General features: G+C 40.7%; 1 protein-coding gene across 4 annotated transcripts in view; it reads right to left on the reverse strand.

The window, feature by feature from the left end:
* LOC109479027 (mucin-17-like) overlaps positions 1 to 13103 on the reverse strand; it is a 27241-nt gene extending 14138 nt beyond the window's left edge. The window contains exons 1-12 of one of the 4 annotated variants that reach the window (XM_019780867.1): positions 12711 to 13100; positions 11623 to 12016; positions 11015 to 11592; positions 9785 to 9894; positions 9426 to 9484; positions 9002 to 9171; positions 8288 to 8459; positions 7938 to 8111; positions 7536 to 7631; positions 7017 to 7242; positions 6424 to 6486; positions 5111 to 6006 (exon numbers count right to left, since the gene is read on the reverse strand). In XM_019780867.1, coding sequence (XP_019636426.1) covers positions 6436 to 6486; positions 7017 to 7242; positions 7536 to 7631; positions 7938 to 8111; positions 8288 to 8459; positions 9002 to 9171; positions 9426 to 9484; positions 9785 to 9894; positions 11015 to 11592; positions 11623 to 12016; positions 12711 to 12762 — 2082 coding nt within the window. In that variant the 5' untranslated portion in view covers positions 12763 to 13100 and the 3' untranslated portion in view covers positions 5111 to 6006; positions 6424 to 6435. Of the gene's footprint in view, positions 1 to 5110; positions 6007 to 6423; positions 6487 to 7016; positions 7243 to 7535; positions 7632 to 7937; positions 8112 to 8287; positions 8460 to 9001; positions 9172 to 9425; positions 9485 to 9784; positions 9895 to 11014; positions 12017 to 12710 lie in introns of those variants that run through there. The other 3 variants (XM_019780866.1, XM_019780864.1, XM_019780865.1) reach the window with 3 other exon arrangements.
* Positions 13104 to 18670: the final 5567 nt, after the last annotated feature.

Consider the following 18670-nt stretch of genomic DNA (forward strand, 5'->3'; position numbering starts at 1 on the left):
TGGCCTGGCTAAGAACTAGTGTCTTAACAAAATAAAGGATAAGAATTTTTTATGTTTCTAGTTTTGAGGACTCAGGGTTCTTAGCAGTTATCAAAAAGGAAGCTTGAAGCTTAAGGTCATTGTCTCACCTGTACAGATTCTTCACTTCACTGTGTCAGAAAATGTCTTCAAGTCAACTGGTTTGCTGGACCCTCATCTAGTTGGACAGGAGTCGCCGGCCATCATGGGTTTCTCCCAGTCAGGACAGGAACATTAGAATACACCTAATGATACAAAATAATGATTAGACTAAGTGTGGTACAAAGAACAAAATTATAAAATGTCACAATTGAAATAATCAATTTGCTTCAATGGATCAATTATAGGTGTTACTAGAGTGTGTTGTGCCTCTGAGTATTAACACATTAGAGGAAAAAGACATGTAAGTAGAGTAAAGTATTGTCTCACCTAGCTGTACAAACTCTTCACTGTGTTTTCAAGTCATCTGGTTTGGACAGGAGCCACCAGTCATCACAGGTTTCTCTCGGTCAAGACAGGAAAGTCTGAACACAACTATATAAATGATATGAATCACAAAATGTAACTTGTGGTGCAAAGAGCATCTCCTAAGGCAATATTGAATGACCGTATTTGGTGACCGTAATGATAAAATCACACAATTGAAATAGTCCACTGCTTGAATGGATCTAGAATGTTAGGTGCATCCAGGGAACGGACAAACCATCCACTATATGTACCCTTGTAGCCACAGATTTCACCAAGGCTTTTGATAGAGTCCACCACCACACTGTTATCACTAAACTGTTAAACATGGGTTTGCGACCTGAGTTAGTTCCATGGCTGGCCAACTTTATCTCCGACCGGAAACAGCGTGTGCGCTACCGCGGATCTTTTTCTGAGTGGGAGTATCTGTCATGTGGAGTTGCACAGGGCACTCTTCTAGGTCCCGTATTATTCCTGGTACTCATAGATGACGCCGCTTCCGACACTGTGACTCCTGTGTGGAAATATGTCGACGACATGAACATGCTACAAACAAGACGACTTCAGCAACCTTCTACACTTCAGTCAGACTTAGACCAGTTATACCAATGGTCAAACCGTAACCATATGCTCCTGAATGGGTCGAAATGCCTTGCCATGCACATCACCTTCTGCAGGAAGCTACCACCTCTGCCACCTTTGCAAATCAACAACACACCACTGAATGTAGCGACGAGTCTTAAAATCCTAGGTCTGCACATTCAGAATAACTTGCACTGGGACTCCCAAGTCAAGCAGATGGTAGGAAGAGCTTCAAAGAAACTGTTTCTCCTTAAAAGACTGAGAAGATGCAACCTATCCCACAAAGACCTGATTTCAATCTACACTGGATATATCAGGCCCATACTGGAATACGCTGTCCCGGTATGGTCATCTGGCCTCACTAAAGCTCAAATAGTGAAGCTTGAACGCGTCCAGAAACGTGCCTGCAGGATCGTGCTTGGTAACGACTACACCGGTTATGCGAACGCCCTTCAGCACCTTGGACTGACATCACTGGTGGACAGAAGGGAGCAGTTGTGCCTGAAGTTTGCGCGGACGCTGATGGAGTCTACATTCAGAGACTGGCTCCCGAGGTCGAGGGGGGAAATATCTGGTCGAAACACTCGCAACAAGCAGAAACTGAACACACCTCTCTGTCGGACCAACAGACTTAAAAACTCTCCTATCCCATACCTCGTAAACCTGCTCAACAAGGGACAGTGAACTCTGAACTGTACTCTGAACAAACTGTCTGAATTTCGAATCTAAAGTTTACCCTGCACCTATCTTGTTGTCAATCTACGCCTAACTACGAGTTTTTAATTGATCTTTTTATCTTTTATATTTTTATAGAAATTAAGAATTTACTTTTAAAACTGTAAATACCCACAGCTTGTGTATAATAATATAAAACGAGCTCAATGGTTTGTAAATACCAACGCAATTCAGACTTTTGTCTGCCATGTTTGTATTGAAAATAAAGTTTCAAAGTTCAAAAGTTTCAAAGATGTATCACTAAGAGTATATTGTGCCTCTTGAGTTTCAACACTATCACATCAGAAAAACATAACATGCAAGTTGTAAAGCATTTTCTCACCTTACAAACTCTTCACTTCACCATCTCTTCAAGTCAACCAGTTAGCTGAGCCCTCGCCTTGTTTGTACAGGGTTCTCTCAGTCAAGACAGGAACATCTGAACACACCTAATGATATGAATTTCAAGAATTACTAGACTAACCGTAGTACAAAGCACATTTCCAGGCGATACTGAATGAGCAGCAGAATAAAATCGCACAATTGATCTATCCATTTGCTTGTTCAATGAAATTGGATCTAGAATGTTAGATGTGTTAATAGAGAATGTTGTCCCTCTGAGTTTTAACACATGTACGTTGTAAAGCACTGCCTCACCTGTACAAACTCTTCAGTTCACTGTGTCTTCAAGTCATCCAGTCTGGTCTGGACAGAAGTTGCCCATCATCACAGGTTTCTCCCAGTCAAGGTAGGAACATCAGGACACACCTATTAGTAACATAATAAGCGAACAAGTAAAGATGATTATCATATTGGTAAACACTTTCACGTGACATATTACTTTGCCTGGTTCTAGAAATGTTGAGAGGTGCACATATTTCATGCACTTAATGTGACATGCCAAGTCAATATTCAATAAAATCACATTAACACATTGTAACTGTTACACTAAGGCTAGTCACTCACTCAAATAAACTAAGACACTGTTATACTAAGGCTAGTCATTCATTCAAATAAACTAAGTCACATCATTACATTCTGACATTTTTCACAATATTCTGACCATCATCTGAAGAAAAAACAACAGTTGCTGCTATAACTACCCTAGATAGAGACACACACTTTTTCTACTTCCGATTATGCCCATCCGCGGATACATCGGCAATATTAAACTGGCATGTTGGGAGAATGTTGTGTAAAGTGCCTTTCCCAAAGGCACAATTTTGGAGCATGTAGGTGGAATGGAACCCAGGACCCATGAGTTCTGCGCCAAATGCCCTACCATTACGCCATGCACACTGACTACCCAGTTATTGGGACCACGAGACTCAACTAAGACAAGAGACACATATAAGACCCATATAGAAAATAACTTTTCAGCTTCCACAGTAAAACAATCCATGAAAAGAAGACCACTGACTTTTTTTTACTGCATGGGCATTTCAAAATGTTGGAATGTCCAAAAAATTGTCATAATCATACCTTATTGTTTCTCGAGGACTGAGAAGAAAAAGAGCAGAATATGTTAGTCACTGTGTCCATAGAAAAAAAATCTAATATGATGACCAGAAGACATACAAAATACTAGATACCCAAAGAATAAACTAGGCAGAATAGTCTCAGAAAGCTCAAATGCCAGACTCCTAGAAGAACAATTATAATGACTTTACAGTGCACGGGGCCAAATGATGCCATCTTGTAGGCAATCCATGCCATCCATTTAGCAAATGTTACCAGTTAAAATCATCAAAGAAAAACCTCCAAGTTCTTCTCTGAAGAACACACAAATTTACCTAGAAGAGGAATAACACAAACAGTATGGAATGTTGTAGACACTCGCACCCTCGGTTAGTATTGCGAATATAACGTTACCTTATTTCGCCAAAGAATCCGAATGCACAAAAACACACTTAACCTTTTCACATGAAGATCATACTTAAGAAATTCATTAGAAATACCAAATCGCTAAAAACTACGGAAAATGAAGCTTATTTTAACAGCCTTCAGGCTTTGCAGAAGCCTTCACAATTTTTGGCGGGAAGACCACATGCCGCACATTCCAACAGGTGGTCGCTGAGCCGCGCTTACCACGTGGCGTTAGAACAAAATACTTCTACATCAAAAGCAGTTTTTCCACCAACCTAAACTCACAGCATTTCTCACAGCCACTAGAAATACGATATAAACAAGATACCCTGCTCTAAAAGACGCTACCAAGAAGTTTAAAACGACAGGAAGTGGCAAGGAGGGTGGTTCAACAAATAGCTTAGAAATGGTACAAACCAGCCTAATTAAAGACTAGCCAGCTCCTAAAATTCGAAGACACTACACCTAATCATATAGAGTATAACCAACATACAACGCAATTCTACCAGTTTTTTTACATAAACTTGACGGGAGAGCTTGTTATCTTACCTTAAAACAGTCTTCCCCACACCACGCCGTCCGTCCAACTCATGAGACGCCATTTTGTTGTCTCAAACTTCAAGTAGTTCACCTGGTCACAAAATGGTAATTTTCTCCCTCAAACATCAAACGAACGGCATAAATCCATCGCTGAAACGTCCTGACGAGTCACTAGATGCGTTGGAAGGATAATTTACCAAGGAAAAGTTGAAAATTGGACAAAAAATGCGAGAAAACTGCAACAAGATCGGCACTGCGCCAAGTCTTCCTCCACTTCCGCACACCTGAACGGACCGTACCAAACGTGATTTATACACAGGGGTGCAAGATGGCACTATTAAAACTTACTACTAGTAATTTTTTCCTCTACGCATCGGGAAAAAAGAAAATGAATTGTGTTTTTTTTCCTTTTTTGTGTCAAAACGTACCGTCTATTTCGAAGTATCAGACGCACCAACTTAAAAAAAAAACTTAAGCCTTAGTTTGTAGACTTGGCCATAATGCACTGGCCCAATCAGCCAATTATACATGTAACCTTATATGGGTTAGGACCTTATATAATATATTCGACAGTCTCGTTATTAGTTTGGACATCCTCAGGCTTTATTTCATTATAAACTGAGAAGAAAAGCTTCACTGAACTTATCACTCTAGAATGAACATTAGTGTGCCTAACTTGAGTGTCAAATTCAATCTGGAAAACAGTGGTCCACAACCCCATACTATTAAAGCTTTTATTTTCGACTTTTAATTTTCCTTTTCACGCTTTGTTTATCTGGAAAAAAGGTCAAGATTTAACCAGTTATGTCTCCAGCTTTACTAACATATACTACTTTAGTAACATCACATGGTGTGCAGAAAGCATAGTTCATTCATATGAAAGAAAATCTTAATTAAAGGTTTAAATTGATGAAAAATTTTAAAATCATTTTCTCCACCTTTATGCACATATTAAACATGAATTTACCATCACTTTTCAAAAGTGGAGGTTAAACTCCTGCAATCTAAATATGTTTCATTGAATTTGTACATTGTGTAGTGTACATTAATATTGTAATAACTTAATATCCTAAGAGGAGCAAACTTTCATATTATTGTTATAATTTATTATATGCCTTTCATTTCCTGATCTTAAAATATAATGACTTATGGTAAACATTTCTTATTGTTGTTTACAAGTAAAACTTATATATCGAGACTTAAAGCTTAATGTCAACCATATATTCTGTATAACAGTATAAGTTTGTTTCAAAGTAGGTGCCCATTTTTAACTACTGTATGCACAATATAATATGAATAGTAATACATGGAAGAGTCTGCAACACATTCTTCTTACTACATGCCATAGTCTTTAAAAGCAACCCTAAGTATGTTATGCTTTGCACAATGTGCAACATGCAACTATATGCTACAATACAAGATATATATTAAAGAATGTTTAATCTTAGAGATTGCATGTTACATTCCACTGACATATATTCTGTAAGTAGAATGATCAACTTCATCCATACAATATTAAGTCACATACTTAGCTTTGTTCAATCTTAGTATAATAGTAGGCCATACAAAAGTCCCTGTACTTTTGTTGAGACAATAAAGAATCTCATATGTTACTCACTCTCTACCAAAAGGATTTTATGTAAGAAAATATACACTTAATATCCTGTTACCTAAATTTGACATACATGTAAATATATAGATTAATAAACTTTCTTGGACTCCCAACTTTCTGGATGCAGATTTTTGCAGATCACACTAGGAGGCAGTCAGTCTAACACACGGTGCGGTGACTTGTGGTCCTCAACATCAGTCATTATTGTTCTAGAAGATGGAGAAACAAATTTAATGTCAGGAATCTCCGTGTCATAATATTCTTTATGTTATGACTTAAAGCATTAAGCAACAGAACAACAAGAAATTATGGCCTTACAAGCTTCAAAAATGTTGATGTAGTATTGTTCTAACTGTGCTAGAGAGCACCATAAAAAACGTCACCCTCAAAACACAATGGACAACAAATACTGCGTTATCGATTAAAGATTACTCAGTCATTAGTGTATGTCTATTTGTATCTTGATAAAAGACATATTTGACAACTTTTATACAGATAACAGTGGTGGTCACATTGGTGATGAAGCAATGCCGTGCTCCCATGGGACTAGTAATAAGTGTAGGAGTTATCTACTGAGTAAACATTTAGACACTCATTTGTTGAGTTAAGAGGTTAGACAAACTGACCTGGTGAGTTGTTCACCACTGGTTGGTGCTGGTAGACAGTCGAGCCCGGGGCAGTCTGTACTCCTGTATATGTGAAATAAAAAAGATTAACAAAGTCATCAACATAAATGTATCCAAACATACTGTTCATTGTTCCGATATACTATATACTGATTTCGATCGTCAAGTAAGTTTAGCCCCATCACACATTTAAAACTTTCCCCTAAACACCAACTAACTAAACTGTACGGTTGGATGAAGTTCTTGAGCAGACTTACGAGATTTAGTCCACGTCTTAACTTTCTATTGGAATCCAATCAAATTTGAGTTAAATTTGAGTCAGTCAACTTTGACTCCTGAACACGTCCAGAACACTGCTGTCCTACTCCTGAACACCAGCCAACCACGGCCGAACCTCGAGATCCACACCCGAATATTCCAAACAAGTTGTTTGTCCTACACTCCTGAATTTATGTTTAGGGTCTATTGTTTTGGAGGCCATACTTGGCTATGTGTGAGGAAGGCATTTGGGACTGGCATAGACTGCACCATGACCACATTTAAACAACATTATATTGAGCCACAAACTTTGCATAGACCTGAACCATATTCACCTGATCAATGGGCACATTTGCAACACTTGGCCTCCAGTCGAAGGCTCGGTTGTCATGGCCACCGAAAGTCTGCGGGTTCCCGTGAAGGAAGCTGCTGTTATTGGCCGACCATTCCCGTGAAGGCATGACGTAACCATCCTGACTGGACAGACGAGACCCCCTTTTCAGGTTGTTCTTCTCCGAACCAGAACTGTCCTCGAAGTACGACTGGCGTTTGTTCACCATGCTGGAAAGATAAACTATGATATGAATTTTGCGGTCCCTTTAACACTCAGAGTTCTAACACAATTCTGTTTTTGGCTCTACCATTACAGTTAAATCATTTGCCAGCATAATATAATTATACATTTCTGGAGGTGTAATACACTGCACATTTTCAATGAAGCCAGGGTACATTTTGAATCAAATTTTGTAGGCTGCCTACATGTAGTTAGCTCATCATCCTAGCATTTAATGGCAGGATATATACTTGTCTAACTTATGAATCTACCATAAAATAAAGGATTTTCAAAGATTCACCTGTACAGTGGCATTTCATCATGTATACTATCAGTCTTCTCTGTCATCGGGACCTTTTCATCAGGTGACCAGTAGGCGTTGTCTGAGGTTAGTTGCCTTTGAAGGAAAAGAATTTAAAGAAATCAGCCCTAATTAAATAAATTGTGCAGTTAAGTTTCAATTTTGAACAGTCAGTATCATCATGGAGCTATAATACACATGGTATCATAATAAATGAACTATTGTTTTGCTGAATGTCTCTGTGTTACTGGACTGTTCCTCAAATTTTCTTAAAAGCATAAGAAAAGAAGACAGCGAGGTCAATGCAGTTATGTTGTGTCTGTATGAAGCCTTTTGCCATTTTCAACAGATTGATTTGTCTAAAAATCAAAAACATAAAATTGGAAACGTATGTTTCCATACCTCTCAAAGTCACTGTCTTTCTTCTTCCTTCTGCAGCACAGACAGATGGAAAGAGCGATGATGATGATGAGTAGAAGGCCTCCCACTCCGGCCCCCAGACCGATGACCAATGCCTGTGAGGCGTAGAAATCACATCTCTCTCCCATATAGAAGCCGGTAGGGTCATCATCACACCTATTAGTAAGAGAATTGACAATTTGAAAATGGTTAACTTTATAGTCTAAGGAAATAGCACCTGGTATGGTGGAGGAACCTGTTGTTCGACTTGCAATCGGATCACAATGAAGTGAAGAACTGCAAAATTCTGTCCTTTCTGTTAACTCACGTGAAAAAGTCTGAGCTGGTCTTACCTGCATGTTGGTCCTCCATCGAAATCGCATTCTCCGTTGTTGTAGCAATAATTCTCCTTGCACACACATTGCGCGATCAGCAGGTCACCAAAGGATCTGCTGACATTGCATTTTCCCCATTCTCCACAGGTCGGACTGCACAGGCTATAATTACCCTGAGCTGCAGTTATTTCTGTGTGATACAAAGTACAGGTGGATATTTTTAGCTTCTGATCTGATATTACATTCACTAACAAAATGTATGCTGCTATGAATGATTATATGTACTAAGTGTCATGGTGATTCAAAATCATTTTTTATAATGAAGGGCAGGAAGCAAACTATTTGACAATTTCTATTCTAATCAAGATGATTGGGACATTAGAAATGCATGATGTACATTTGGAATTATGCAATGAAAAAGGAATGAAAAAAATGTCTCTGAGCCTCTGAGCGCATTGCACACTGGTTACTCACTGTTAACTCAGAGCTTGCCAATAATGTTGTACAATGTCATATTCATCTTCCACTTACTATAATAGATTTTATAAACAAGGTGATTCTCACAATGCAGAAACCCCAAAGAATGATATCCCCAAGTAACAGCCTGTGAGGTAGGCTCTGTTTTAGCTCAACGAATCTACCGAAACCAAGGTGTCCAATGTGCATCTGAGGATATGTGATGCCACTGATATCTCTGGGCTTATATTAATGACACACACATCGGCTCCTTACCTTCCACAGTAGCCTCTGTTACCACAAGCGAGACGTTTTTGATGGCGTAGTTCCCGATCTTGATGCTTCCACTTTGAATGATCTTTTCTGCTTCTTCCTTGATCTCATTATCAGATGGTACGTCATCACCTTCAAAGATGGCCAAGTACCTCACAACAATGCTTCCGTTTCTGCAAAACATCAATTACCAGAAAACAACACATTAAAACAGTACTATAGCTTCAGTATAGCTCTTATACTAAATATATAATATACATATATATAATCATCACATTTCAGCCTTGCACTGAAAGATATTATTAGAGCAAAAGATTTATCTTGTCTTGCCTGTTTCCTATAATAATAATATCGAATCAGTTCCTAGATAGATATAATGATTATAGACTAGTTGTAGAGTGAATTTAAGAATATTGTCTGCACTCACCTAAATCTCAAAATAAGGACGTCTTTGAAACCAGGTTGATCTATATACAACTGTGTCAGCTGAAAAAAAAAGGACAAAGAAAGTCCTGCTTTTAGAAAATGATGGAGTTAACCCTGCTTCTACTGAAGTTATCCAAACATTACCATGATGGAAATTTTAAAAAGTTATAATAAAAAACCATCATTCAACAAGTCTAGCTGTGCTACTGAATACATACTGCTATTGCGGACATATCTTTGGAAATCAAATTACAATGTTGTACAATATTGTCATATTCATCTTCTACTTACTATATATAATAGGTTTTGAAGTTGACTATAACTTATAATTGGTACAAAACGAAATGTTTGCATTATTACCTCTTCCTGCCACTGTTCTTTCAGTTCATCTTCTTTGTTCTCAACATCCGCAAAGTCACCATCAAGACTGAGCTCAAAGGCTACAAGCTTTGCAGGCTTGGCTGGTAATTCTAATAAACAAATGCATCGAATCACACACGGTTAGTCACTACAGGCTATCCACAATACCTCTTGTTTGTTATTATTTTAGATGTAATAAAAAACATAGTGCTTTACTTATTATAAGCTATTGCAACATTTCAATCTGTATCAGATTTTTCATAGCCGGTATAACATCTCCATGTAACACACCAACTTCAATTCAAAACAATACAGAGACCTGGCAGTTACTCTGTGCAGTGCATTTCAGTTATTTTTAAGTAAAATTTGCTAAATGTTGAAATATGATGAACAATGCATTTTAAGTACTCAACATCTACATATGACTGGGAAGTATCATGATTATGGATTCAATACTATATTGCTTTCCCTCATATTTCTTCTGCCATTTCGTTAAATGAATTCAACTTCATTGGAATATCCTATCAGCCAGAAGACAGATCTAATCCCCCCTCACCTGCAACCACTGATACCTGTCACACAGGAAGAGCTAAGGGTCATGCGTACAGCTTCGGAATTCCTCTTATGCACCTCCACTTACCTCATTGTCAAACCAGGAGATACAAGACATCTTACCTTATATATGTGTCACAATTGCAGAACCAACTGCCCCAGCCAGTGAAAGTTCAAGCTTGCAGCATCAGTGTGTTAAGAGCATGTGCAATAAACTCACCTGTTCACACAGCAGAAGCATCAGTCCAGCCGGTAGAAGAAAGATAGCTACCAGTAAATACTGTTACAGTACTATGACCAGTTTGTAACAAATCTTATAATAAGAAAGCTGAAATGGTAGTCATATGACCGGAAGCAAAGGCCTCTCCAAAGTGATGACCCACAAGGAACAGTGGAAGGGGAATAGAAAATGAGGCAGAGAAGAAATGGGATGATAACATGAAAAACATTGTCAAGTTATTTGGGATGTTCTTTTTAGGCATGGTTGAGGTTTGAACAGTCCATTTCTAACAAACAAGCGTCTGCATTTCTAGTAGATACAAATTGACTTCTGATCCAGGCTACAAGTTGGGATGCGCCACTGGTGAATTGACGTCTATGATGGAGGGGTGACCTAAGCAATGGAGAATGAAAAATACAGCACATATACCATATGTGATAAGGCTGGCCAGGACTCACCGGGTTTCTCTGTTGCCTTTGTTGGGAGTGGCTTGGTGTCTGTTGCTGATGCTGTGGTATCTTGACCAGCTGTTGTTGATGCTTGTGTGGAACCTCCATCAGTTGTTAGGGCCTCTGTAGAACCTCCGACATTGGCAGCAACCGTTGTTTCATCTGCGGTTGTAACTATAGCAACCGTTGTATCTTCTGTGGTTGCAGATGCAGCAACCGTTGTATCTTCTGTGGTTGCAGATGCAGCAGCTGTTGTATCTTCTGTGGTTGCAGATGCAACTGCAGCTGTTGTATCTTCTGTGGTTGCAGATGCAGCAGCTGTTGTATCTTCTGTGGTTGCAGATGCAGCTGCAGCTGTTGTATCTTCTGTGGTTGCAGATGCAGCAGCTGTTGTATCTTCTGTGGTTGCAGATGCAGCAGCTGTTGTATCTTCTGTGGTTGCAGCTGCAGTAGCCGTTGTATCTTCTGTGGTTGCAGATGCAGCAGCTGTTGTTTCATCTGTGGTTGCAACTGCAGTTGTATCTTCTGTGCTTGCAGCTGCAGCAGACGTTGTTTCATCTGTGTTTGTAGCTGTTGCAGCCGTTGTTGCTGAATTTGTGGGTGCTAAAGCCGTTGTTACTGAATTTGTGGGTGCTGCAGCCGTTGTTGCTGGGTTTGTAGGTCCTACAGCCGTTGTTGCTGGGTTTGTGGGTCCTGCAGCCGTTGTTGCTGGGTTTGTAGGTACTACAGCCGTTGTTACTGGGTTTGTAGGTCCTGCAGCCGTTGTTGCTGGGTTTGTACCTGCTACAGCCGTTGTTGCTGGGTTTGTGGGTGCTGCAGCCGTTGTTACTGGGTTTGTGGGTCCTGCAGCCGTTGTTGCTGGGTTTGTACCTGCTACAGCCGTTGTTGCTGGGTTTGTAGGTGCTGCAGCCGTTGTTGCTGGGTTTGTGGGTCCTGCAGTCGTTGTTGCTGGGTTTGTAGGTGCTGCAGCTGTTGTTTCAGTTGTTTGAGCTTCGGTTGTAGCTGCAGCAGCTAGTCGAGACGAAACAAAGACACAATGAAACAATTAGATCAGCAAGTTTTTGCAGTTCTGAAGTTCTGCTGCAATACCATGACAATTAGCCGTCAGGTGGCCCGAAATCTAATCACTTTGAGGTCTCATCAAGACCTACACACCTACCAAATATCAAGACAATCCATCAACGCCTTCTTGAGTTATCATGTTTGAGTACACACACACACACACACACACACGAACACACACACACATGAACACAGACACACGAACGCCAACAAAAACATAACCTTCTTGGCGAAGGTAAATATTAATACGACACGAGCATGACTCATAACAGTAAAATGGCTTCGTTCATGACAATGTGTTTGAATCATTCTTTCCTCTCAAATTAACAAACATTCAGCAAAGGAAACACTTATTTAGGGCTGATAGGTCTTACAAAATGTACTTGAAAAAGCATGAATTTGTCCATAAGTCTGAAATCTGGTGTGGAGACACTGCAGTACAGTAGGACGGTTATAATTCATTCAAATAAAATATCAAAAGACCGAATCTGATTATTAATAAGATGCTGTAGAATGGTTTCTTGAAAGGCTCGCCGTTAAAACACCATTTATGGTCAGAATCTAACAGAAAGTGTTTAACTTACTAGATGTAAGTAAAAATGACAGCACGAACATTTCCATACTGGAGGCAAAAACAACTTACCACATAAAACTGCCACAGTCACCAGCAGTACTTGCACACACTTGAACTCCATGGTGGCTTTTCAAATATCTGAAACTGAAGTCTCCTTCGTTCTTCAGGTTGTTATAATGTATCCAAAAGGTGCTCTCTTGTGTTCAGTAGATGTCCGTACAAGAATGGGGAGTTGTCTCCGTATGGACTCCCAGTCCTACAAGGAAACGGAAAGGTGTGTTTAAGTGCCAGACGACGCCCGTTACTTTGTAGGCCAGTAATTAGGGAGTGGTCCGCTTTTGCGCAATAGAGTCAATAGAATACGCAAGTAAAGCTTTGTACGGGACTGTTTCAACATTCAGATATTTCTACCACCAAAAGTACCACTTGTCTTTGTTGACGAAATAAAAAAGAAATCCATTAAGTTGTTACATAGTTAGATTTCCCACTTGCAGATACAGCTTTGGTGTTTGCTGATACTATTTTGGCAACTTAAAACGTTCTTAACAAAAAAATTTCTTCTGACGCATTATCGAACTTTCGAGATGTCTACTCACCTGGTGAGACTGTAGCAGTCCTTTGCCGACCATGACGACATGTTTGAACAGTGCTGAGTAAAAGCACACATGGCTGAAAGACCATTTGTTTACCGTATCACCAGCGCAACTATGTGTATTTACAAATTGGCCTCAGTAGTAATACCTGCTTTTAACAAACATTGTTGTCAAACAAGGAAGTTATCAAGGAAATGTGCAATGCTGATTCATTCTTTCTTTTTCTACATGTTTTATCCCTTTTTCGTACCATACGAGTGAGTCTTTGTAATAAAGGCAGCATATGTATGAAGAACGTTATCAGTAAAAAGTTGCAGACAAAGAGTGATTGCCTCCCTCAGTCTCCCAGCAACACCGTCTGGTACGTGACTTAAGTAAAAACACAAGATTACTGCGTTCCGTCAATCCTTACCCCCTCCCCTTTTATGTACAATGTTCTTTGTAATGGTTTAAACTCAGCATTGTCTTACAGTAATCATATTTTACCCCCCGTGGTTTGAATGAGTGAAAAGGCTCTTCAAAATTTTGATACGCGTCATCGAAGATGAAAATCGAGCAATTAACATTTTGGTCACGATGCCCATTAGAAAACTACTTAACGTTATTGTTTAAAGAATTGGACAGCAAAAAATACTGTAAAGAATATAGTCTCAGATGAATGGAATTCAGATACTAAAGACTTGTCATGTCAAGTGTACCACTGGCAGGCCAGTTATTGCCATTATAACTGAAGGTAAATATCTCAAAACATCTAGACATAAATCAACTGAAATTACAAAGGCCTGGAGCATTATTCAAGTGGTTTCCAGACAGGTAATAAGGCGATGGTATATGGGACAGAACTACCTTCACCTCTGGAGAGAGTTAGTAGCTGAGAGTAAAACACGAGGTAAAGATAGAGATGCCTAGGGAGCAAAAACATGTATTTTTAGAGGTCTCCAATTGACCCTCTTCCCATCTCTCTTGCTTTCTGTCCCTTATCTTTCTCTCTCTCTCTACCTCTCTACCATAACCTGTGTCAGTGTCTTTCTCTCTCAATCTCTCTCTCTCTCTCCCTCTCTCCTGTTAGAACACTACCATCTAACAGGTGGTAGTACATTGTACTTGAACACATTTACAGCTAGAAGACGTAGCACTACACTCCTGCGCTAACAACAGACGATGTGGATCAATAAAGTCCCATTCGATTTTTCAGACTAAACAATAACTTTGGCAGCACAAAATAGTCTCAAAGTTCATAAAGAAGCTAATTTTCATCATTTATTTCAAAGAGAGTCATTCAAAAGACAGGTGTTTTTAAGAACTGTGTAATGTTCGTAGCTATGACGAAACTACAAATTTAGCTCAGTGAATCACACATGAAAGCTAAAAGTTACGGTTTGTTTGAAGTTACGATTGAGCAGGCTTTCCAAGAAGGAAGCTAAGGCGGCCTGAGCCAGTTCGTGTCACCCCGTGCCTTGTACTTTGGTCCGGTCATTGGAGGGACACAACACGTGGCGACATGTGCAAATAAACTGCAAGCTAACGACATGGATATGACCCCACTCACACGGCCTAAATTCCCTGGCGCTTGTAATAATGCCTGGGAAATGACACGACTGCTTGGGTATAGAAGGCCGACACGCCCTAAACATTGACACTTCATAGTCTACGAATTTGCAAACATGAAAACTCAATAACTGTGCGTCATTCGTTCCATAGGTCACAAGAGGTTATCTATAAATGATTCAGAATCATCTTCACATATTGATGATACCTGTTAGATGCTTCAGAAGCAGCTGGAAAGAGTTGAAATTGGCCAAATATATGGATAGCATGCCAGGGGAGTTGGTTTGCTAAAGGAGTGCAGTTGACCGCTTCGGTTATCTGTCTATTTGGCCAATTTCTAGTCTTTCTAGTCGCTTCTGGAGCCTGGTAGAGGCTACCATTTATAGTCTAATTTAATTAAACTTGCCAAAAGACAGTCTGACCCACACGTACTGTTGTCCGTACTGTACACACATGTGGGATAATTTATAACCATCTAGAGTGGCCGTTCCACCGGTCAGCAAATGTTTGCCGACACCTTAGGCATGCACTAAAGCATGATAAGCAAAGTTTCGAACAAACAAAGGGCTTAAACCTCTTCCTTATGGGGGTTCTATTCGTGGAAGCCATATAAGTCCTTTGGATATGGATGTCTCCTTTTTATGTAGATATGTAGATACTGTATAGTTTTTAAATTACGTCTACATACATTTAATCTACATACATTTAATATACATAAAAAAGGTATGGTATAGCTAGTTCTATTGCAACTTACATGTCGTAGTTAGTCTGCTGTGTCCAGGGCATCCCTTTTCTTCCATCCCAATGCCTTTTACTTCCCCAGGTTCTATCAGACTTCAATGAGCAGAAAATCATAGTCCCTGCCAGACTCCTTTGCCGGCTGGATAAATAGTAGAAATCGGCCTAAAAAGAATGTAACTGAACCAAGAGGTTAGCCCATTATAGAGGGTCCAATTTGGCCAGGAAAGCATGGGAAACTGAAAGAGAAACCTGCTAAAATGTCTGGATCTAACATAAATGTACAAGTAGACATTTGGAGGGTAAATCGTTTGTTTCCTAGCTGCCCTTTTCTGTTACAAACCACCTCTCTAACAGGCAGATTGTGACAGAAACAGGCAGCTGGGAAAACGTTATGATTTAGCCTCCCAACATCTGCTTGGAGATTAGATAGAACCATCATGGTTGAGATAGAACGCGTGTACAGGAAAGTCGGCCTTGAAGAGAAGAGTGCACTTCAAGGTTATCAAAATTCCTCAAGATGTTGATAATGAGGAATCCTCAGACATGAATTCTGTCAAACAAAGCGTGAAACCAGGGTAAATTTGGCGTAACGCATCAAAGATGGCGGAGTGACAGTTTATATGTATTATTGTCGGGTTGCTGTTTAGAAATAGGTGCAAAACATTTAAAAAATGGTTAGATTTACAAAAAATCTGCGGTATAGTGTTTAAATTGAGTCATTATTTGTATCTATGTACGTATCTGACAAACAGAATTAACCCTAAGAGGTAGAAAAACGAAAATCAGTTCAACAACAACATATTTTTCAAGTCTCTAAAAACACGAGAATTTCAATAATTTGTCGCTTATTATTTTACTTAAATCCTAAAGAAAATAAAACAATCAGTTTTGGGCGTGTTAACCCGTGGAAAAAGTCATAAAATGAAAAATTCCGTAAAAACTTGAAACCCCCTTACGAGTTTCCGAGGTTTGGCCATTCCCAAATAGCCCAAATCCGCGAGTGGGCTAAATCTCTTAACTGTTACAGGTGGTCCCGATTTCGCACTTCCGGGTTTGACAGGCTGAAATTAGGGTCTCTTGGGGGTTACCAATTTTACTTGATTGAAACACAAATGTTTATTTTTCTAGAAAACGCTAAGTATTTTCAATAAGTTTTCAGCGGTTCTGTCACACGTTTTAAATTGTCTACAAATACCACCGAAAAGAAAAGCCGTACGTTGAATTTTTTGTCGTATTTTTTGGTGAATTCATGGTCTCCGAGTTTGCAGAATGCACAATTTTCTGAGAAACATGCAGCGAAGCCGGGAGTGGCCATTCTATCAGTATAGCAGTTCGTATCGCGGAATATGACAGAAACTGAGCCGTTTTTGCCACATTTCTACACAAAATAGTTCAATTTCATGATATAAACTTTACATTGTCGTATTTGATGGAAGGTTAGGGGATAAGCTGGGTGTCTCCGGCGGACTGAAAGGCCCCGCGCGGCCGGCCGGTTGTTGACGGTAGCCGGCCTGCGAGGCCGCCCGCAGCCGGCGCCCTGTACGGTCATCGCCGCGGCGCCCAGAAAACATGCATTTTGCCGGCAGAAATTGTGAATAAAACTGACCTCATAAGTAGTAACAGTTACCGCGGGGCCAGGGCGAATTCTGCTCTGTCCACTGGCGGCAATAGCCCGTCGAATCCAACCGACCCCGGCCGCCGATGGAGATAGGCGGCCCCGCAGGAGTCCTGTACCGATGGCCGGCTGGATTTTACCCGGCGCTAATGTCGCTGGCGGGCCGAGTAGAAACCGGTCTTGGCCACGGTACTGAATGGCTTTCAAGGTTGCTGAATTCCATACGCGTTTTCTGACAGACTTTCGTTACAAAAAAAGCATTTCCTAAACACCAGTATCGTGCTCTATGGCCGGTTAACTCCCCTGGTCAGTTACAAGCACATTGTTTTTCCCTATCGCCCCTCCAGTCATGAATTCCCCTCAGCCCGGCGACAATCTTTCATCGTCATCCTTTAATTTAGCTAGATTTAGCAAAAGAAATTGATAACCATACCCTTCTAGACAGAAATAAATAAGCTTTACACGTCCACGGCTCGGAAAAACGCACAAAAAGTGCCCTAATTGTGAGTACCGCATCGTTTAAATCAAAACCCGCTCTGAACAGTTAAATCACTGTTAAAGCGGTTGATAACGCCATGGATCAAAAGCGCCCTCCTAGCGGCGAAAAATCATTACTGCAGCACCAGAGCTGCGTAGCCAGCATAATAGGTGCAGTCATGCAAACCGACTGCTAGGCGTCGCTTTTGATCCATGTACTGCACCTACATTATCTGTATCTATACGCTGTAACTTGTAACTTCGCAGTCCGGTATCCGGTCCTGTTGTGGATTGAATTGGCTGTCTTTGAGGCTCCAGACTAGGAATTCTTCGCCGCCAGGCGTGACTTCGAACTCGGCAGGAGTTCTGCACGGCTGCGATTGAACTCCCACCGCGGCAAAACCCACAACAGGTGGCCGACACTCCAACAGGTTGCCGAGCTGAAGACCGGCGGCAAAGGGCTTCTACCGCCCCGAGGACAGCCTGTCCGTTCCACGGTAGACTGGGTACCGGTAGCGTGCCAGTAACTTCGTAAGCCTGAAAGTCACCGAGAAGGTAAAGAGAGGGGACCGTTGCAGTGCCTTGAATACAACTTTTTCATCTATCAGTTGGGAAGTTTTTGGACGGTTCATGAATTTCTCGATCACGACACGTGCACGAACGGGCCGCTACGATCGGCTACGCTACGGACACACGGTAGAAGCGGCGCCGGCATTTGAGCATGACTGAACGGCAAACCACACCGGTCGCCCTTGACTCAAGGATTGAGTAGAGGAGCACACCGTCAGTCAGAAGATACTGATGTTTTAGGAAAGGTTTGTCGTAACGAAAGTCGGTCAGAAAACGGGGTATGACATTCAGCAACCTGGAAAGCCATTCAGTACCGCGGCCTAGACCGGCTTCTATTCGGCCCGCCAGCGACATTAGCGCCGGACAAAATCCAGCCGGCCATCGGTGCACACCCCCATCAAACTCCTTTCAAGCCGTACCCGGAAATTCAAGCCGTACCCGCTCAAAAATTCTGGCCGTACCCGGAAATTCGTGCCGTAACCGCG

This window comes from Branchiostoma belcheri, unplaced genomic scaffold (genome assembly GCF_001625305.1).
Source record: "Branchiostoma belcheri isolate BF01 breed outbred unplaced genomic scaffold, Haploidv18h27 scaffold46, whole genome shotgun sequence".
Taxonomy (NCBI): Eukaryota; Metazoa; Chordata; class Leptocardii; order Amphioxiformes; family Branchiostomatidae; genus Branchiostoma; species Branchiostoma belcheri.